The sequence below is a fragment of the Salmo salar genome, chromosome 03, assembly GCF_965601325.2.
Source record: "Salmo salar chromosome 03, fSalSal1, whole genome shotgun sequence".
Classification (NCBI taxonomy): domain Eukaryota; kingdom Metazoa; phylum Chordata; class Actinopteri; order Salmoniformes; family Salmonidae; genus Salmo; species Salmo salar.
Window position 1 is genome coordinate 54,284,603 of NC_138293.1, and position 22,682 is coordinate 54,307,284.

Below are 22,682 nucleotides of genomic sequence, written 5' to 3' on the forward strand. Positions count from 1 at the left end.
CCTCTGTCATGGCATTGAAACATCTGTCATGGCATTGAAACATCTGCTCAACAAAACTGCCAACACAGATCTTTGGGGTTAACTTGGAAAAGTACTCTACCAGAGGCTGTGAACAAGCGATTCGGTGGCATTCTCTCTAAGCCTCTTTACCGTGTCGTCACCATGCTCGATGCTAGGTACAAGGACCGCTCCTTCGATGCAGACAAGAAACAGGGATTACGTGAAAGGTTACAGACACTGCTGGACAAAATGGAAACAGGCTCTGTGACAGTGCCGCACTGAGGAAGAGGACCCACGACAGAAGAGGTCATGGACAGACAGAGCTGAAACTTCACTGCTTGACATGTATGATGAAATCCTGGTCGAGAATGAAACAAATGAACAACGAAACAGCACAGCAAGCGAAAGAGATATGTTTTTATTATGTTTTACTGGTAAATGGGGACATACGTAAATGCCACCAAAATACCTTTTTGGTCAGTGTGTGTTTCAACTATTTAACTGTACTAGAATGCTTAAAATGACGCCAAAAAAAATGTCAATATCGGTTATCGTGGTGGTATCTGTTTTTTTTGTTGTCAAGGAAAATATTGGATATCGTATCGGCCAAAAATGTCATATCGGTGCATCCCTAATTATAACAATGGATCATAATTTGCAATCGTCTGAACACTTTTACCACTTACACATCAATGTGTTGACAGAGACTTGCATTAAGCATATCAGTAAGGTCCTTTGGTTGGCTCTCTCATCTCTATATGTCTTTCCCCCCTTCCGCTCTCCTCCCTCTCTCCCCCGCTCATTCTACAGCGTGGGCATTGTGAAGTAATAACGTAATAATGATCTAGGATCAAATTCCGTCTGATCACAGCTTTAGCACTGCTTTCTGAATACGGGCCCCTGTTTTCTCTGTGTGTGTGTGTGGTTTAGTATTTTCCCATTTTGATTTACAGTACTTCTGTAAGTAAAGTCACAGCTACGAGTAGAAGTTGCTCTTAGGGACCGATCTGGGATCAGTTTGCCCTTCACAAATCCTAACTTTAGTAATTAAGGTGGAAACACTAAAGCTGACCATAGATCAGTGTCCAGTAGCAACCTCCTCCTACTGAATGGGCTCTCCTGTCGTTCCCTTGAACCCTACAGGAGTTCTTTTATGAGATCTCCATGTCAGAGCTGTCCAATAAGACTCTGGAGGTCACTGTCTGGGACTACGACTTGGGACGCTCCAATGACTTCATAGGTGAGACTCTTCACTTTGCACACACACACGCATACATTCACACATACGCACGCACACACACACACACACAGAGCGAGAGAGATGGCGAGAGAGGCACATCCCGACTTGACACATCCCTATGCCCAGAGAAGCCAAACTTTTGTGCAGATATTCCATTGGGACATTGAAGTCCTGAAAGGTTCCCATGGTGACACTGTTTTATCATGTTTACAGGTGGAGTGTGCCTGAGCTGTCACTCACAGGGAGACCCCCTCCGCCATTGGATGGACTGCCTTAAGAACAAGGGTCAGAGGGTGGAGCGCTGGCACATACTGACCAATGAGCTCCCAAGATCCGTAAGTCATGAGTAAGGCCACACATCTACTGAGACACAAGGCTCAGTCCCAATTCTTCACCCTTCTCCCTATGTTGCACACTTCCAGTCTTTAATATGTCAACGGTGGATACTCCTTCAAGGCAGGTGTGAATCGGGATACAGATCAAATCCTCCCCCTAGCCCCCTACCACCTAGGAATTCCTAGAGATCTGAGGGGATTGGATAGATCAAAAATATTGAGGAAATTCCACCTAGCTTATCAGAACGCAAGGGGGAAGCCACGACCATATTGATCTGGATCCGATTTAAACCTTTCAGATCTACTGTAGTGCCTAGGTGGTAGGGGGTATGGGTCGATTTGGATCTCAGCGAACATGAAGCATATCTAGGCTCTCTCTAGAGCCCTGTTTATACCTGGTTCTAACATGCATCCCTCTTCCTGATATTTCCCTGATCTTGTCTGTTTACACTTAGAAGATCTGATCCCAATCAGATAGCAATGCGTCTTTTAATCGTCTACACCTGTCTACAATTGTGGGCACAATCCAAATGTGAGCACCAGGTATAAATGGGGATGACTTGCCACAAGATGGGATGCACTACCGGTATGTTCCTATGTCTATAAGGGTGATACAAACCAACACACCATAACACACCATGGAGAAAATGCATGCTGACTATAAGTCATTTACACTACAAGGCCTGGATGTTCTTAAGCACAACTCCTTTATGCTATGGAATAGACTAGTGGTGGTGTAGATGATCCCTTCAAGTTAGATTAGAGTTTCTTTGATTATTTGGATCAGCTGAGTAGTGCTCAGGCAAAAACCAAAATGTGCACCCCTTGGGGTCCAGAGGAGTTAGATGGAGATGTTTGTCAGTGGGATGGGGAATGCGGTTCTGGTTGCCTTATGGCCTCTTGTCACTAAATGTTGACATACACAACTCAACATTATACCTCCAATTTTATCTGATTTCATCTGCATGTTTTAGTCTACGGGCCTTTTTACTTCTCTTGTTCAGCTGATTTGATTGATTTCCATATCTTTCATGGTTATTTTAATAACAAATTGATGTCTATGTTGGTAATAATATGCCTATGATACACAAATACCTAACATCAGATATCCTGTTTGTATTGTTGACATTTTAACCCAAATGGAACCCTATTCCCTACATAACCCTATGGGCCTTGGTCAAAAGTAGTCCACTACATAGGGAATAGGGGGCCATTTGGGATGAACACATTCACTGCATCCAAAACATGACATACACTGATACTATTATGAATACAGAAGTTCTTCCATGTTGTTGCATGATGCAATACAGTATTGACAAAAAAAAGTTGTCCCCTCTCTAATATAACTGTCCCCAGTCCCCAAAAAAGTATTTGATCAAAAAAGTATTATTATTATTACTTGATTTATTATTGAGGTGATTTCCCTGTATTGTTATTTTTGTTTTCTGTCATGTTTCTTATATTTGTCTCTTAATGCACGACTGAATGTGTGAATGTGGGTTTTTACTGACTTTTCAATGGCTGTATACGATTATCTTGTTGTGCTTTTAACAATTGTTGTTCTTACATTTATATCAGGTGTTTTGTGTACAATATGAAAATACATTTGGAATGCACTACTGTATAAGTCTGACTTGGTTTCTATTTTGTGAGATGGCTTGCCTGAGGGAAATGCAGTAGTCACTCAGTGCTACTGAACAGTAAAATAGCTCACGTTTACCCCCTGGTGGTTCAATGAATACATTACACATTTTCAAGTGTTAGTCATTTAGCTGACGCTCTCTCTGACCATGTTAAACGGTCCTTGCTATCCGGCATTCTTGGGACGTCCCAACTCTGACATTTCCTCATTGAAGTTGAAATTTACAACGGTTACGATAAGGTAAGAGTTAAAGTCAGGGTTATGGTTAGGGACGTCCCAAGGATCCCGGATAGCACTAACTTTTCAACTGCCCAGAACAAGTATCAAGCAAGAATAAATAAGACACTGCTGTTTTTTATGTGACAAACTTTTAAATTAAAGGCAACTGGAAACATGAATAAAACAGCACACATTTAAAAATAAACCCATTTATTGTACATAAGGCTCTGAACTACCAGCGCCACAATAAGTCAAAGTCTGAGCACTTGCTATGAGAGACCATGATGAGACTCTAATGAAGGCATCCTAAGCCGGTTTTGTCTCTCTAAATAAAATCCTCAGTTCAGTGCAGACACGGGGTGCTCATTTTCCTGGATAGTCACCTTACGAAGTGTCCTGGGGTAAGGAATGTGGTTTTGGACTAAACCACACAAGTAAAACTCCAGTCATTAGATTCTGCACTGCAGTGTCAGTGGGTTTTGGTTCCTGCCTTTTACTTCATTAATCAGTGTTTGTTATTGGACAAGTTCAAATAGTTTCACTTAATTTCCGTTTTATACCAAGTCAACATGACCCCGGTTTTTCTTGCAGATCTAGATCCTAAAAACATGATTTTTTTTTAAAGATCAAAAACAAGCAGACACTGACTGTGGCTCTCAAGGAATTGTGTTTGACACCAGTGTCTTCAACCTATGGCTCATCATCTGCAGTCTCAAAGGTCAGTAGGCTCCACCCCCCCCCCGAGTCACAAGCAGGAAGTGGATCAATACTACAACACAGCAAAAGTAAATAACCTCCCTGTAACAGACTGACAGACTGGGCCCCGCTGCCCTTTGGACGGGCTGGTGCACAAACACAAACACAAACGCAGTAAAGTAAAACACACAGGCACAGTAAAAAAAAATTAAAAAAAGAAGTCTACACACACTTGCTGCTTGCTTAAGGTAGTCCATCACATCTGATGATGACTTCAACTACTCCTTGTGGGATCGCTGATGACTGTATAACCAGATGCTTGTAACCGTCTGCCACAGACAGAGTACACAAAGACCTGTCCCGTTGAAGCCGGTGCAGCCATGGTCATACACACCCCTTCCATATGTATTTGGACAGTGAAGCTAAAATAAAATGTGTCTCTATACTCCAGCATTTTGGATTAGAGATTTTCATACATATCTGTTTTACCATTTAGAAATGAAAGAATTTTGTGGTATCCAATTGTGTTCCATTACGGCAACTCCCCAACGGGCTCAGGAGAGGTGAGGTGAGGACAAACACGCTGCTCCTTATAAACACCCGGAAGTCAGCCGGACCAATGTGTTGGAGGGGACACCGTTCAATTGACGACCCTAGTCAGCTTGCAGGCGCCCAGTCCGCCACGCGAAGACGCTAGAGCAAGTTAAGACAAGGAATCCCCTGCCAACCCTACCCTCCCCTAACCCGGACAGTGCTAGGCCAATTGTGCACTGCCCTTGGAACTCCCGGGTCACGCCAGGCTGTAGTGACGCCCCTCTGCACTTTGGGTGAAGTGCCATAGCAGGATGCGCCACTCGGGAGCGCCGTTGCAAAGAAAAACGTATAAAGTCTTTATATAGCACTACTTAAACGCTTTACAAATCATAAGCATATGTCATAATCTATAAATACTGTATTAACTTACATTTGGCAATAAACTCTACAGTGGGAATTGTTATGTCACCCTTTATACACCATGTATGACATACACTTACACATATAGATTATTTGTGAAGCATTTATATAGTGCTTATAAAGCCTTTATGTATGCTATAAAAAGTCTTTATAGGTTGTACTGCCCTCATCCAATGTCTGAGACATGAGTCCTGATGTGTTTGGTCAGCTTAGCTGCCTCACTGAAAGCCTTGCCACACAAGCTGCAGGTGTGGGCCCCGCCACCGGCAGGCCGCATACCATTATGTACGCGCTGGTGCTTCCTACACGTGTAGGCGTCCTTGAAGCTCATGCCGCAGACAGGGCAGCCGTACAACCGCAGCTCTGTGTGAACGCGCCGGTGGTTCCTCAGTGTGCCATCGTTGTTGAATCGCTTGCCACACAGTGCACAAACGTACGGCTTCTCCCCTGTGTGAATGCGGAGGTGGATCTTGAGGCGTGACACGTGACTGAATATCTTACCACACTGAGGGCACGGGTGGGACTTCTGATCCCCCCTGTTGTTTGTTTGTTGTTGACCCCTGTTGTTTGTGGACCTGTTTACTTGTTGATGACCCCTATTTGTTGATCTATTTGTTTGTTGTTGACGTCTGGTTTGACCCGGATAGAACAGGGAGGTCAAGGGACCTACGGTACTGGTGGTGGTGGTGTCCCCGAAGTCTAGTTCTGGCCCTGTTGTTACACAGCCATCGCTGCCAATCTGACGGAAAAAGCCGTCTGGGATCATGGCCGCACTAGCTGATACCAGGTCAGTTGGGACGCCCGAGGCAGTGGAGGCAACATACCTGCTGCTGTCTGCAACCACTGATTCCAGGTCAGCGCTCAGGTCTGAAACAATGTACCTGGTTTCAACAGTGGCTGGTCCAGGGTCCGAACTGGGGTTTAGTTCACTACACCCCATCTGAGCAGATACTGACCCCAAGTCAGTAGGGCTAGTATCACTAGGCTCTGTTTTGATGCCCTCAGAGTTATAGTGTAAAACCACTCTGTCCACGGGGCATGATGTGCTGCTGAAGGGAGTTGCAGAGGGAAGTAGAAGCTGGTCGTCTTCTTCGTCCAAGTCCCTTTTCACGGACGCTGAAGTCAATGGAGCTACTACTGGGGTGGTAGCTGATGTATCGGTCTGTTGTGAGGACATGGTACGTGGAGAGTTACACAGACTCTTCCACTCGGTGCAGTCTGTGGGTAGCTGGCTATGTGTGGCAGGCATCTCATCCTGGCTCATTACCATGTGGTTCTGGGTCTGTGTAGACTCAAGGTCTGGACCCTGGTCGGAACTCCACTGGTGCTGCCCAGACACAGAGAGAGAAACAGGCCTGGTCGAGACTGGATGGACAGACCAACAAACAGACAGAAAAGAGAGAGAAATCAGCTTGATTACGTTCGCACAACTACAGAAGCAACGATCCAAACATGAGTTTACAGGCATTCTGTAGGATGAGCTCGTTTGGGTAATGTGGTGATCTACTGGGCTTGAGACTGTCCAAATGCGCCATATCATAATATTCTAGAAAAACCTGCATCCTCTCCCCTTTATCTACACTCAGTGAAATAATTGACAGATGAAAACAGTATGGGCAACAGAGGTCATCTGGCTTTCACTTGGTCTCAGATGAGTGCAGACAATAGACAAAGAGCCATTGGAATCATCACCTGCTGAACATTCCGTTCCCGTGTCGAGTCCAACTTCTCGTAACCTTCGTTTTAGGACTTCATTCTCTCTCTTCGTCCGGGCAGTCTCCTCCTCGAATTCTGACACTGTCCCCCCGACCACCTCCAGTATCTCATCTACAGCCACCATTAACCGCTCGGTGAGGTAAGCATTCAAAAGCTGTAGTTTAGCCATTTTCTAGAAATTTTGCCTGCCCAAAATATTTGTTAAAATCCTTACTGAAAGCCTACTAATAACGACCCAAGCAAGACTGTTTTGTAAACATATCCGCGAAAGCATTCACTTCCGGGTTATTTGACTTTCCTTGGTCATGTGATAAAAATGCTACCGTGATTCATGAAAAAGGGGAGGAAAGAATTTTATTAACGGGATTTTCCACTTAAATACGTTAGGTTTGCAGCCTTATTACAGAGTATATTAATAAATATATTGAGTGAAGGTAACGTGAGTCAAGCATCTGGTATCTTCCTTTTGGAAATAAACAACCTGAAAGATGGTTCAACTTTAATATAAAAGAAATACAGAATCAGAAATGTGATTTTAATAATTAAATGATGGACTGATTGAATTCATTTTTCACAGACACACACACACACTCTTCAATCAAGCTGGAAACATCAGCCACGATGACATTATCCATTTGTTTTCTACTGCACTGTTTTTATTAATCCCAATAAATACATGTAGGAAATATTCCTATGGCTAAAACACTTCAACGTTTCACAATCCCTTCATGTCGTCCTGTGTTTGAAATGGTGCAGCCGATTCAGTAGTAGCTGATTAGTTAGCACATTGACCTCCTCATGTGATGAGCTGCCCTGCTTCTGTAAGGTGTGTGTTCAGGTGTACCCGCAGGCCGCTGGCCACAGTGAAGCTCTTGGGACACTGGACACAGCGATAGGGTTTCTCCCCAGAGTGAGTCCGTTTGTGCTTCTTCATGGTGTCTCCGTCGCTGAAGGTCCTGTGGCAGTAGGGGCAGCTGTAGGGTCTCTCACCGGTGTGGATCCTATAATATATAAATAAGTATAAAAAATATATATAAAAATAATAGTATATAAATGGAGTGAAGCGACTTTAACCCAACACCTAGCAACCTCGTCAAGAGGTTTGGATTTCTGGGCGTAACGGCAAAGGTGTTGGATTGACAGTCGCTGGTCAGAGCTACCGCCTAAATTCGCTACAATATACAGTGAGCTACAAAACTATTGGGACAGTGACACATTATTTGTTGTTTTGGCTCTGAACTCCAGGACTTGGGATTTGAAATCGCCGCCACCTTACCGGCCACCCTAGACCCACTTCAGTTTGCATACCGCCCCAACAGGTCCACAGATGACGCAATAGCCATCACACTGCCCTATCCCATCTGGACAAAAACAATACCCATGTAAGAATGCTGTTCATTGACTACAGCTCAGCATTCAACACCATAGCACCCTCCAAGCTCATCATCAAGCTGGAGGCCCTGGCTCTCAACCCCGCCCTGTGTATCTGGGTCATTGACTTTCTGACGGGTCGCCCCCAGGTGGTGAAGGTAGGAAGCAACATCTCCACTTCGCTGACCCTCAACACTGGGGCCCTATAAGGGTGTGTGCTCAGCCCTCTCCAGTACTCCCTGTTCACCCACGACTGCGTGGCCATGCACGCCTCCAACTCATCAAGTTTGAAGTAGTGGGGTAGTGGGCTTGATCAGTAGTGGGCTTGATCACCAACAACGACGAGACAGCCTACAGGGAGGAGGTGAGGGCACTCGGAGTGTGGTGTCAGGAAAACAACCTCTCACTCAACGTCAACAAAACAAAGAAGATGATCATGGACTTCAGCAGAGGGAGCCCCTATCTACATCTAAGGGACGACAGTGGAGAAGGTGGAACATTTTAAGTTCCTGGGTGTACACATCACAGACAAACTGAAATGGTCCACCTACAGACAGTGTGGTGAAGAAGGCACAACAGCGCCTCTTCAACCTCAAGGGACTGAAGAAATTTGGCTTGTAACCCAAAACCCTGACAAACTTTTACAGATGCACAATCGAGAGCATCCTGTCGGGGTGTATCACAGCCTGGTACGGCAACTGCACCGCCCTCAACCGCAAGGCTCTCCAGAGGGTGGTGCGGTCTGCACAACGCATCACCGGGGACAAACTACCTGCCCTCCATGACACCTACAGCACCCGATGTCACAGGAAGGCCAAAAAGATCGTCAAGGACAACAACCACCCGAGCCACTGCCGGTTCACACCGCTATCATCCAGAAGGCGAGGTCAGTACAGGTGCATCAAAGCTGGGACCGAGAGATTGAGAAACAGCTTCTATCTCAAGGCCATCAGACTGCTAAACAGCAATCACTAACTCAGAGAGGCTGCTGCCTACATTGAGACCCAATCACTGGACACTTTAATAAATGGATCACTAGTCATTTTAAACAATGCCACTTTAAATAATGCCTCTTTAATAATGTTTACATATCTTACATTACTCATATCACATATAAAATACAGTATATACATGTGATATGAGTAATGTAAGATATGTAAATTGTGGAATTGTTTAAAGTGACTAGTGATCCATTTATTAAAGTGTCCAGTGATTGGTTCTCAACACTGTATTTTATACCATCTATTGCACCTTGCCTATGCCGCTCGGCCACAGCTCATCCATATACTCACATGTACATATTCTCAATCACCCCTTTAGATTTGTGTGTATTAGGTAGTTGTTGGGGAATTGTTAAGACTACTTGTTAGATATTACTGCACTGTTGGAACTAGAAGCACAAGCATTTCACTAAACTCGCATTAACATCTGCTAACCATGTGTATGTGACCAATAGAATTTGATTTGAAATGAAACAATGACTGAGGTTAAAGTGTAGACTGTCCGTTTTTAATTAGAGGGTATTTTCATCCATAATCGAGTGAACCGTTTAGAAATTACAGCACTTTTTGTACATAGTCCCCCCCCCCCCATTTTAGGGGACCAAAAGTATTGGGACTAATTGACTAAAATTAGTATTAAAGTAGTCAAAAGTTTAGTATTTGTGCCCCTATTCCAAGCACACAATGTGTACATCAAGCTTGGGACTCTAGAAACTTGTTGGATGCATTTGCTGTTTGTTTTTTGTTGTTTCAGATTATATTGTGCCCAATAGAAATGAATGGTAAATAATGCATTGTGTCATTTTGGAGTCACTTTTTGTTGTAAATACAAGTAAGAATAGAATATGTTTCTAAACACTTCTACATTCATGTGGATGCTACCATGACTACGGATAGTCCTGAATGAATCGTGAATAATGATGAGTGAGGAAGTTACAGATGCATAAATATCGTCACCATCATTCACGATTCATTCAGGACTATCCGTAATCATGGCAGCATTCACATTACTTCTACTCCTTTTTGCCATGGGGCAAAGATCATTTTTTTTCTAGTTTTACAGCTAATTTTCTTCAATTCTACCCTTTTTGCCATGTGATGGGAGATAATTGTTTTCAGTTTTAAAGTGCATTTCCTGCAATTCTACACATTTTGCCATGACTTATGCAATGTTAATGATATCTGAGTGAGAGTGACTAACAAAATCAATGGGGGCCACCTGGAGGTCAGGACCTCTGCGTGCCCTGCGTGCGCGTGCACGGTCGGTAGTCGGCCATGATTACTACAAGTTTAGATAGCTTGCTAGACTCATTTAAAACAGTTAGCCGACATGGCTAATTGAGTGACTGTCAGTGATGACATAAGAGGAAAAATAAATAAATAAATAGCTGATGCACGTCCAAATTTCGAACTTGCACCTTGTGTGTTCTACTATTCTAACTCACAATAGTAAGTTGAGACCACAACTGCGGTGCTTATGTTGCTTATGCCTGGAGCCGGGCCCTGGTGATAGGGATGAACCAGGTAATCAACATACAGTGGAGGACAAGTTGTCACAGGCCTCCAACCTATATAGCCCATACTACCATACCTGCCCAGTGCCCAGGCCCATGACCCAGCCACATTGTCAGCACTTAGCTTTTATGTAAAGATTGACGGCTATTCTATTGGGCACAAAATAATCTGAAACAAAAATGAAAACAAACAGCAAATTCATCCAACAAGTTTGTAGAGTCACAAGCTTGATGTAATCATTGCCTGCTAGAAATATGGGACTAAATACTGAGCTTTTGACTACGTTAATACACATAAGTGAATTTGTCCCAATACTTTTGGTCCCCTAAAAATGGGGACTATGTACAAAAAGTGCTGTAATTTCTAAACGGTTCACCCAATTACAGCTGACAGTCTGCAGTTTAACATCATAGTGATCGAATCACTTCAAAACCAAAGTGCTGCAGCACAGAGCCAAAACAACTAAATGTGTCCCTGTCCCAATACTTTTGGAGCCCACTGTATAATAATACAATATAATAATGTATTCCAACCTCAGGTGCCGCCTCAGGTTGCCTCTCTGGGTAAAGCTTTTGGAGCACCAGGAGCAGCGGTGGGGCCTCTCCCCCGTGTGGATGCGGTGGTGGCGCCGCAGGTCAGCCGACTGGGCGAAGGACTTACAGCACCAGTCACAGGCATAGGGCTTCTTGTACTGGAGGTGGAGGTGGAGGCTGGCCGCCTGGCTGAAACTCTCCCGACAGCGGGTGCAGCGGTGTGGGCGTCCCTCCTGGTGGTCGGTGGGGATGAAGTTGTTACTCTCGTTGTATGGCAACACCCCGTCCTTGGGCCCAGGCTCTGTTTCACACGTTTGCTGGTCATGTACGGGTGTGTTATGGAGCTCTGAGATATCCATATCTGGAAGGTCTTTGAAGCCAGTGTCGCCTGAGAGTTCATGGTTGTGGGGTAGTAGTGTTATAGGACGACCTGTGTAGTCTGAACTGGATTGAGGTTCATGGTTGGTGAGGTTCACTGTGACGTCACATTCCTTGGGTTCCATTTTGATCCGTCCCTGGATTGGGTCGATGGGAGAGGACGTCTTTCCCTCTGTCCTAAGGACTGGCATTTCAGCGTTGGCTGCTCCAGTTGTTGTGGCACAGTTGGCATTGGAGGAGAACGGAGATGGGGCCAAGGACGAGGTGTTTCCAAAACTCTTGGGTTCTGGGTCTGAGTTGTGCTCGGTCTTTGGGATTGCCTCCCCTGGACTGGGCTTCTCTTCTACTCTGACTGTTTCAGTGTGTCCCTGGTTTGGTCCTGTGAGACCCCCATCCTTACCCAACGCTACCTGGCTCTGTAGCCCTCGTCTGTTGACCTGTCTCTGCTGCAGGGGCTCTGGGTCATGTTCATGACTGGAGCTCCACTCTTGCTCGCAGAGCTGCTGCTGCCCAGAGAGAGAAAGGCTGTTGGATCCTGCATAGAAAGAGGGTGCAAAGACAAAGTGCTGTCATTAAATAAGTAAGACATTTAGTAAATATTTATGACATTGTAATTAATCATGCACTATTAGTTAAGGGATATTCGGAATTCGGGCACTTCTCGCGAACCAACGTAACGTTAGTGTCAATCGTCAACAGACAGACGTCACCCAAAGTAGCTAACTAGTTGACAGGTTGCCAATTCATTTTTGCGTGATCATTAAATTAGCATTATCCAACAAAATGTTCTTACGCCAGTCTGTCTCCGCCAAGAGTAGGATGTCCCGGAGCTGTCGCCGCAGGCTTTCATTTTGTCTCTTCGCGCTTTCATTCTCTCTCTTCGTCCTAGCCGTCTCTTCTCGGTACTCGGCCACTGTGTCCCCGACCACGTCCAGAATCTCCCGCACCACTACCGTTAAACGTTCTGTCAGGTAAGCATTCAACAGCTGCAGTTTGGTCATTTTAAAGACGTAAAATAGTGCAGAATAATGTCTCGTCTCTCTCTCAGCGGATGTTGTGATTTTACTCTTCGTTTGTTGGCAGTTGGGTGACTAGGAAGTGTGTATGTTGTTTTATCGCCACCTTCTGTTTGGGAAGTGAAATGTCTGTCTTGTTTATGTTGAGCCACAAGGGGGAAGTGCAACCATTTATATTTTCCTCTGAATCAGTAGTTTTATAACATGATCCCTCAATCCTGGTCCATCCCAACAACATCTGATTCAACTACTCAACTAACTTATCATTCAGCCCTTAATCAAAAAGGTAGGCCTATGAACAGAAGCCCAAACACAAATAAGACTAAACAGACAGACCTAGTGAAGCCAGCAGATAGCTACAGGACTGTTTTGCCAGCACAGACTGGAATGTGTTCTGGGATTCATCCAATGGCATTGAGGAGTATACCACCTCAGTCACCGGCTTTATCAATAAGTGCATAAACGACATCGTCCCAACAGTGACCGTACGTACATATCCCAACCAGAGGCCATGGATTACAGGCAACATTCGCACTGAGCTAAAGGCTAGAGCTGAGCAAGACCTTTATACAGGTGAACATTCACAAGGCCGCGGGGCCAGACGGATTAGCAGGACGTGTACTCAGCATGCGTGGACCAACTGACAAAAGTTTTCACTGACATCTTCAACCTCTCCCTGACCGAGTCTGTAATACCTACATGTTTCAAGCACACCACCATAGTCCCTGTGCACAAGAAAGCGAAGGTAACCTGCCTAAATGACTACCGCCCCGTAGCACTCGCGTCAGTAGCCATAAAGTGCTTTGAAAGGCTGGTCATGGCTCACATCAACACCATCATCCCGGAAACCCTAGACCCACTCCGATTCGCATACCGCCTCAACAGATCCGAAGATGACGCAATCTCAATCGCACTCCACACTGCTCTTTCCCACCTGGACAAAAGGAACACCTATGTGAGAATGCTGTTCATTGACTACAGTTCAGTGTTCAACTCCATAGTGCCCATAAAGTTCATCACTAAGCTAAGGACCCTGGGACTAAACACCTCCCTCTGCAACTGGATACTAGACTTCCTGATATGCCGCTCCCAGGTGGTAAGGGTATGCAACAACACATCTGCCACGCTGATCCTCAACAAGGGGGCCCCTCCGGGGTGCGTGCTTAGTCTCCTCTTGTACTCCCTGTTTACTCACGACTGCGTGGCCAAGTACAACTCCAACACCATCATTAAGTTTACTGACGACACAACAGTGGTAGGCCTGATCACCCACAACGATGAGACAGCATATAGGGAGGAGGTCAGAGATCTGGCCGTGTGGTGCCAGGACAACAACCTCTCCCTAATTGTGAGCAAGACAAAGGAGATGATCGTGGACTACAGGAAAAGAAAGGCCGAACACGCCCCCATTCACATCGACGAGGCTGTAGTTCCTTGGTGTCCACATCACCAACAAACTATTATGGTCCAAACACACCACGACAGTCGTAAAAAGGGCACGACAACGCCTTTTCCCCCTCAGGAGACTGAAAACATTTGGCATGGGTCCCAAGATCCTCAAAAAGTTCTACAGCTGCACCATCGAGAGCATCCTGACCGGTTGCATCACCGCCTGGTATGGCAACTGCTCGGCATCCGACCGTAAGGCGATACAGATGGTAGTGTGTACGGCCCAGTACATCACTGGGGCCAAGCTTCCTGCCATCCAGGACCTATATACTAGGCGGTGTCAGAGGAAGGCACAACATTTTTTCAAAGACTTCAGTCACCCAAGTCATAAACTTTTCTCTCTGCTACCGTGCGGCAAGTGGTACCGAAGCGCCAAGTCTAGGTCCAAAAGGTTCCTTAACAGCTTCTACCCCCAAGCCATCAGACTGCTGAACAATTTAATCAAATGGCGACCCGGACTGTTTGCATTGACCCCCCCCCCCCCCCCCCCCCCCTTTGTTTTTACACTGCTGCTACTCGCTGTTTATTATCTATGCATTGGCACTTTACCCCTACCTACATGTATAAATTACCTCGACTGACCTCTACCCCCCGCACATTGACTCTACCCCTTGTATATGGCCTTGTTATTGTTATTTTATTGTGTTACATTTTTTCTTAAAAAAAAACGGCATAAAACTGCATTGTTGGTTAAGAGCTTGTCAGTAAGGCTTCAGGTCTCAGGAAAGGTTACTCATCACACTGGCGTAGTGGGCATCTTTAATGAAACTCAATTGAATTACAGGTCAAGGTGATTAAAGATGGGATCTCTTTATCTTTGAAAGAGAAATTGGCGTGCTCAGCTCCAACGTTTTGCAGTCCAAAAAATGATTTGGACGCTGGGTTCAAAAGGCTTATACTGGAAGAAAGAAATGCATCTGTTTGTTTTGATCACTGCTGCTAAAATATAAGACATTTAAACTTACAGAATATTTCCTTTCTTGAAATATAACTCCTTATCTTTGCCACGTAGCAGGGGGCTATATCGACATTAACTCTCTACTCCTCTGCAACTCTTCCCCGGGTCATTGCAAGCGGTGGCTCTCCTGGGAAAATGTAGGTAAGTACAAAAGAAAGTGTCTAGTGTCACCTGAGTGTCTAAGAAAGGTTAATAACAGTAGCTCCATTTTAAGAAAAACACCCAAGAGAATTCAGACACTGGTAACTGGACAGAGTGAGCCACTGCCAGCCTAGGCCCTCCACCAAACCCTTTTGGACTGGGATTGGTCGTCTGGGTTTGCATCCCAAATGCTACCCTATTCCATATTCACTGCTTTTGACCAGGGCCCAACGGCACCATATAGGGATTAGGGTGCCATTTGGGGCGCATCCCAGGTCTGCCTCTAATCTTCCAGTGGTATCAACATCAGGGCTTTATCGGGAGACGAAGCGGTGCGTGACCCTCTGGACTGGACTGGACTGCCCACTGCCATCCTCCATGCAGGAGAGGAGATGCAGATTGTGTGGGAGAGGCTGCAGTCCCTTAATCGGATTTATTGATTAGATAATTCAGTCAGATTTATCGATGAGATAATTCAGTCAGAGAAGCAAATTAAATCCCTGAAGGTTATCTGTAACCTTCTCTAAATGTCTCCTTTACTCTCTTTAACTCTCTCCCACTCGCTTGACTTCCCTCTCTCTGTCACTCTCTCCCTTTACTTCTCGCCTTCTCTCTGGGAAGATCTCAATTGCATACTCCTCACGTCCTCTCTCCTTGTCTCCTTCTCAAACCCGATTGGAGGAGAAGACCAGAGGGGCGGGACATTTTGCTTTCTCATCCAATTGGTTTTGAGAAGGAGATGAGGAGAGAAGACGTGAGGAGAATGCAATTGAGATCTTCCCATAGTCTCTCTCTCACTTCCTCGCTGTTTCCTTCTCTTATTGGTAAACCAGGAAAATATATTAAGGCTAGAAAAGATATTACTGCATCTTGTACTGACAGAACCCCCCCCCCCCCCCCCCCCACCCCCAAGTAGGAAACTGTGAAATAAGCAAGATGCAAAATGTTTGTATTTTCATTGCATTTGTAAGCAATATTGCACAAGCATGTTAATGTCAAGAGCCTGAACAGTAGAAAAAGTCGGAGGAAAATGTTAGGTAGTAAAAAATGATACAACTCCAGGAGTCAGATTGCAGATAGTGGATTCCGGATCAATGGCGCCCTCTCAGAAGTGCATTTATTTCGCAGAGCAATGTGTCCTGGGTGATGAAGAGAGTTGACCCTCTATATAGAAAGGTTATAGATATGGTGGTCATCAGAGCTGAACGGGTCACGCCACCGCAGGTCTGCCCCTTTCCATGTCATTTTGGTGGCGTTGTTGTTGCTGTGATCATGTCGTATGGTAATGTTATGTGGGTTTTACGTATCTACACTACCGTTAACATTATTGGTCCCTGTTGGATAAATTACGTTTTTTGAATTGAATGGGATCGAATTGACTCCCTCCATCCAAGGTCAAGCTGCTGTACAAATTAAACACACTTTTAAAATATGAAATATCTGACTTTCTGGAAGGCCACTGTCTGCAATTAATTGAATACCGGTTCTCCTAGGAGGTTAAACGGATACATACTGCATCATCAGCCTGAACTGAAAGACTCTTTGAATCAGTCATTTCAAAACAATTTTGAAATAGTAATTTACCTGGAATCATTTGGATTTGGACCAATTAACATTTGACAATGTACATTGGGAAGTTAGCACGCTAGCTTGTGGAGCACAGTGTTGTTAATGTGGGATGGAATCCCGGGTCGGTTGTACAGGGATGGTCTGTGTTACATTCGGGGGAGGGGGGGGGTTTCGATAAAACGTTGCATTTAATGGGGGAAAAATCCTCTTAGAGAATATGGAGTGTAGCAGCCGGTGTAACAGTCCCAAATGGTGTCTCCCAAGAGATCTCCTCTCCCTTCCTTTCCCCTGTCCTCTGCAGCACACTGCGTTCTTTCTCTCCATCTGCTAAAACCGGCAAGTCAGAATGTATCTTCTCACAGAGTTTAGTCTGTAGACACAGCAATCCCTTCTTAGTGTTGCTCGGATCTTGTGCCCTACATACACCCACCCTCCTTTGAACTCTACTAAGACGTGTGTGTGTGTGTGTGTGTGTGTGTGTGTGTGTGTGTGTGTGTGTTTGTTTCATGGCTCTTGGTTCAGAACATCAAAGGCACAGCACATACAGTATGCTATTTCTTGTTGAGTTTTCCTCTCTCATTCTCTCCTTCTTTTACAGCTCTCTTTTTTACCTTTGGTTCAGACCACTCCCTCTCCCCCTTTCCTCTATGTGCTCAACTGCATTATGATAGTCCAGATTTTTTTTCTTTCTCTCCCTTAGCTCGACATGTCTACCTTTATCTTTACCTCTATCTGTCTCTCTAGTTCCTTCCTTTTCTGCTTTTGTGTCGTTCTACCTGGGTTTTTTCTATCTCCCTCTTTCTATCTCTCTCTCGCCATCTGTACTCCCACTCTGCTCTCTGCCTCCCCACCCCCACCACTCCTTACAAACAGAACAAGTCTATCCATCTCATTATCTGTCTGATAATGCCTTGTTTTTTTCCCGTGATTTGTATCTACCCCATTTATTTGAGTTTACCTCCATCACCTTTTCTTTCTCTCTACTGCCATCTCCAGTAGCTGTCCTCCCCAAACCGTCGTGCTCCCCCCCTACCCCTTTCTCCCTCCCTTTTCTTTCTCTCTATTCCTTACACCGCTCTTTCTCTATCCAGCCTATCCCTCTTTCTCTGCAGCCCCCTCTCTTTCCCCTATCATGTCTCCTCTCTCCTTATTTCCAGCCACAGAGGCAGAAGCTTTTAATAATTCATATGGATTTCAAATGTAAATGAGATAGAATTTTTATTAACACTGTGAAGTCAGACCTCACTCCCTCCCTGCTCCATCCCCGCTTCTCCGGTTGCTCTCCCTCCCTGCCAACTGTTGCCTTGACAACCGCAACATCCTGGAAACACGTAACAGAAATTCACACAAGACAAGAGTGGGTTTCTCGGATACCCTATCTCAAGCACATTCTTAAGGTAGGGAAAACGATGGAAGGAGAGCAAGTCTGACGCAGTTCAGGACTAACATGTAGCGAGATGTATTATTGAACATAAATATAAACGCAACATGTAAATTGTTGGTCCCATGTTTCATGAGATGAAATAAAAGGTCCCAGAAATGTTCTATACGCACAAAAAGCTTATTTCTCTCAAATTCTGTGCACAAATTTGTTTACCAGTTAGTGAACATTTTGCCTTTGACAAGATAATCCATTCACCTGACAGGTGTGGCATATCAAGAAGCTGATTAAACAGCATGATCATTACATAGGTGCACCTTGTGCTGGGGACAATAAAAGGCCACTCTAAAATGTGCAGTTTTGTCACACAACACAATGCCACAGATGTCTCAAGTTTTGAAGGAGCATGCAATTTGAGGGAGCATCCGGTTTCTTCACCTGCGGGATCGTCTGAGACCAGCCACCTGGACAGCTGATGAAACTGTGGGTTTGCACAACCGAAGAATTTCTGCACAAATTGTCAAAAACCATCTCAGGGAAGCTCATCTGCGTGCTCATCATCCCCACCAGGGTCTTGACCTGCCTGCAGTTTGGTGTCGTAACCAACTTCAGTGGGCAAATGCTCACCTTCGATGGCCACTGGCACGCTGGAAAAGAGCGCTCTTCACGGATTAATCCCGGTTTCAACTGTACCGGGCAGATGGCAGACAGGGTGTATGGCGTCGTGTGGGCGAGCAGTTTGCTACTGTCAATATTGTAAACAGAGTGCCCCATGGAGGTGGTGGGGTTATGGTATGGGCAGGCATAAGCTACAGACAACAAACACAGTTGCGTTTTATCAATGTTAATTTGAATGCACAGAGATTTCGTGACGAGATCCTAAGGCCCATTGTCTTGCCATTCATCCGCCGCCATCCAACTCTATGCAAAGGAGATGTGTTGCGCCGCATGAGGCAAATGGTGGTCACATCAGATACGGATTGGTTTTCTGATCCACCCTGCCTTTTTTTTTTTAGGTATCTGTGACTAACAGATGCTTATCTGTTTTCCCAGTCATGTGAAATCCACAGATTAGTCCCTAATGAATTTATTTAAATTTACTGATTTCCTTATATGAACTGTAAAATCGTAGAAATTGTGGCATGTTGCGTTTACATTTTTGTTCGGTGTAGCAATGTACCGTGTGAAACAGAGCCCGTTCTCAACTAGGGTTTATTCACAAGGTTCCTTTCAAACTTGATCAATAATCATTAATAATCAAACAGGATCAAGATCAATACAGAGTGCTTTATCAATATATTGGATTAACATAGTAGTGTACATACATACTCATACTGTATGTTTATAAAGCAGTCAATTAAGGCATGCACAGTCAGGCAAGTCTGCACAGATGTCTGATTCAGGATTATAGTATAGCTCTGTAATCAACGACAATAAGAACAACAACATTGATTAACTAAGTGGGCCGAGAGTCTGGTACCACCGGTGCTGCAGTCTGTGGCTACCTCCCAAATGGCACCATATTCCCTATATACTGCACTACTTTTGACCAGAGCACTATGGGACTAGAAAGGGAGTAGGGTTCCATTTGGGAGTCAACCAAGAACTCTCCTCCAAAAAGATAATATATCAAACAGGATATAGATTATATTGGACAGGATGTAGTTTATAACAAATAGGAAAGGGGATCAAATAGATAATTGTAAAGTGATCCTGTATGGCTCAGTTGGTAGAGTATGGTGCTTGCAATGCCAGGACCAACCATATGTAAAAATGTATGCACACATGACTGTAAGTTGCTTTGGATAAAAGCGTATGCTAAATAGTATATCATAAAATAATAATGAACTATAGAAAATAGAAGGAGAAGAAGAACATGAATTAGTTGGGAATAATTATGTTCTTAATTAAGGAATTAATGAATTGGTGGGAGAAAGAAAGACCTGAGAGATTAATAGGAAATTACTAAGAAGACATGAAGAAAAGATGGACATTACTCAAGACATTTATGTGTGTGTGTGTGTAAATTATCTCATGAACTGGTTGGTCATCATCGTTGTAAGCACATAAGGTAGCTATCTTCGAAGCATGTGAACTGTGTAACTAACTGTAAACATGCTTTTTTCCCCGCCGTTTTCTTGTCAAGGAAGCTCAAAGTCAACCAGTTGAATAACAAGCGAAGGCCATTGTAGAACATTGTTTTCTTTGTGTTGCTCTACTGTCATAAAGAGAACAACAACGCTAGTAGAAATAACAGTGAAATAGAACCATAATAATGACAATAGTAATACTAGTGATGATAATAATGGAATAATACAAATAATAGCACTAATAGGTCAATAACAGTCAATATCAAACCAAAGGCATAATCAGGTATATAAATAAATATATACATACATCTACAATATAGTGCAAGCAGGTTAAATATCCATAGTTGTGCACAACCATTGAGAAATGGAAATAAAAGAAGCCAAAAGTCAGCATTCACTTTCAGCTGAAAATATCTTTGCTTATGTGGTTAGTACGAACTGACATGCTACACTTTGGCGTGAATGGGGTTACAGGAGACATGGGCAATGTCCTAATTATCTCTCCTTCCTCCCAAAGTGTGCACTTGTTAACTTCCCTTCACTGATTTGAAAATAAATAACTGGTACAATAAATACTGTAGAAACTCCCTCTAGCCAATGCCTCCAGGGTGGGAAATGAAAACCAGCCACCAGCCAAATGCTGGTAGATTTTGCCATTGGCTGGTAGAATGTCTATTCTTACCGGCCACATTGGCGGGTGATCACACAGAGCATTTGGATGCGGTTTTATTTTTGTTCAATCCAAAGCCCACAATGTAAAAAATCTTTCGGAAAAAAACATATTTGTGCATGCGTTTTCTGTGATTTATCTTCATTTGTTTTGTGGCTGGTCAAATTTGGGCATCCACGGCTGGTGGACTAAAAACTGAATTTCCCACCCTGCATGCCTCCACTAATCCAATGCTTTTAGATTTGTGGGAAGTAGTGAACGAGTGTACACTTCAGTAGAAAGGATATATTATTGGGACACACCCCTCACTAACCTTCTAGACATCAAGCTCTGGCACTGTCAGAGTGGAACATTCTCACTCATGGGAAACCTTCTCCTTTGGTTTTCAACCATATTGTAGCCTTTCTACAGTAGCTAGCGTAGACCTCAAGGGTGGTTCTGAGGAAGTGCTCCAAACGGTCGGGTGGAGCAGAGTCTCAAAATAACAAATTGGCATAGATTATTCTGGACTACCAAACAAATCGCAGTGGAAAAAGTCAACTTTGGACGTGAATATCATGTGTCGTCATGACAAATAAATATGCATGTGATTTATTTACAACGCGCTGTACTGGTCAACGAGCCTCTCAGCTACATAAAGATGTCCTTGGTGTAAAAACATTAGAGTTAACCCAGCCTCCATTAAAAACTCTTAAGTATAAACGCACTGTAAACGATACTGTAAACATGCACAGGGGACTGGGCTCAGGAAGTGAAGGGAGTGTGGGTGCCAAGTAGAATATGACACCTTTAAACTGAGTGGGAGGGGACTGACTCAACTGCTTCTCCCTAAAAACAGCATCCGGGGGCAGACACACACGCACACTCTTAAAGACTATCTTACACACGCACGCACGCACGCACGCACGCACGCACGCACGCACGCACGCACGCACGCACGCACGCACGCACGCACGCACGCACGCACGCACGACACACACACACACACACACACACACACACACACACACACACACACACACACACACACACACACACACACACACACACACACACACACACACACACACAGAGCACTTAGCCAGAGTCAAGCCAAAGACTGCCTTGCCCCTACTGTATGTGGCTTGGCTCACATTCCAGGCTTTGGCACACAGTGACACACTGACTGACTCCCAGAGGGAGAAGAGGTCATTCTGCTCTGTGAATAACAACTAGACAAGGGCAAACACTAAGCACATAGGAGCTAATACTGACCAGGGAGGAGAGAGAGTAACAACTGACAAAACACCCCAGTGAGGCATTTGTATAGAATTTGAACAAAAGAGGCAACCATCAAAGATAATGAATACATACTTAGAGAGGTGAGAGGTAAAGTGGGCAATACATTTGCAATACTGAAGTGAGAGGAATGGATTGAAACTGACCAGAGATGGTAGACTATGTTTAGAATTGTGTAAATACTGTCAAGCAGACTGTCATAACATTGTTGTTGTGGAATTGGAAGATGCATGGCTCCCTTGCAAAAGAGACCCTGGTCTCAATAGGACACCCTGTTAAAGTAAAGGTAAAATGAATAAACAAGTTACCAATAAGGAATAGATGATATGGAGGTATATACTGGACAGAAGCGGGGGAAATGAAGAGTAAGCAACAAAATAAAAATGACTGCCTGTCTTTTGTGTTTATTCTAGAACCAGCTCTGCTCAGTCTGTTTTTCCAGTCTAGTATATTCTCAGACTTTTTATCCTGCATCAGTATCAAGCACCACACCATCTCTCTTTCTCTCTGTCTCTCTCACACACACACAC

General features: G+C 44.4%; 3 protein-coding genes across 3 annotated transcripts in view; 1 reads left to right on the forward strand and 2 right to left on the reverse strand.

The window, feature by feature from the left end:
- The window catches only part of doc2a (double C2-like domains, alpha), a 59,230-nt gene extending 56,028 nt beyond the window's left edge, over positions 1-3,202 (forward strand). Inside the window, exons 10-11 of the mRNA XM_014192343.3 lie at positions 1,144-1,240; positions 1,454-3,202. Coding sequence (XP_014047818.1) covers positions 1,144-1,240; positions 1,454-1,590 — 234 coding nt within the window. The 3' untranslated portion in view covers positions 1,591-3,202. The remainder of the gene's footprint in view (positions 1-1,143; positions 1,241-1,453) is intronic.
- Positions 3,203-3,629: 427 nt separating this feature from the next.
- On the reverse strand, positions 3,630-7,088 carry LOC106600747 (uncharacterized). The gene is made up of 2 exons (XM_014192345.3): positions 6,779-7,088; positions 3,630-6,451 (listed from the first exon to the last, which is right to left on the reverse strand). Exons 1-2 carry the CDS (start codon positions 6,969-6,971, stop codon positions 5,253-5,255), a joined length of 1,392 nt encoding a protein of 463 aa, XP_014047820.1. The 5' UTR covers positions 6,972-7,088; the 3' UTR covers positions 3,630-5,252.
- A 51-nt stretch (positions 7,089-7,139) lies between these two features.
- Positions 7,140-12,704, reverse strand: LOC106600748 (uncharacterized). Its single transcript, XM_014192346.3, has 3 exons — positions 12,394-12,704; positions 11,223-12,135; positions 7,140-7,803 (listed from the first exon to the last, which is right to left on the reverse strand). Exons 1-3 carry the CDS (start codon positions 12,599-12,601, stop codon positions 7,599-7,601), a joined length of 1,326 nt encoding a protein of 441 aa, XP_014047821.2. The 5' UTR covers positions 12,602-12,704; the 3' UTR covers positions 7,140-7,598.
- Between the last annotated feature and the right edge of the window lie 9,978 nt (positions 12,705-22,682).

Coding starts and splice junctions, on each gene's coding strand:
- LOC106600747 (XM_014192345.3), bottom strand. CDS start 6,971: ATGGCTAAACTACAGCTTTTGAATGCTTACCTCACCGAGCGGTTAATG. Junction 6,452..6,778: donor GGGAACGGAATGTTCAGCAG/GTGATGATTCCA, acceptor CTGTCCATCCAG/TCTCGACCAGGCCTGTTTCT.
- LOC106600748 (XM_014192346.3), bottom strand. CDS start 12,601: ATGACCAAACTGCAGCTGTTGAATGCTTACCTGACAGAACGTTTAACG. Junction 12,136..12,393: donor CTTGGCGGAGACAGACTGGC/GTAAGAACATTT, acceptor CTTTCTATGCAG/GATCCAACAGCCTTTCTCTC. Junction 7,804..11,222: donor AACCTGAGGCGGCACCTGAG/GTTGGAATACAT, acceptor TATATATTATAG/GATCCACACCGGTGAGAGAC.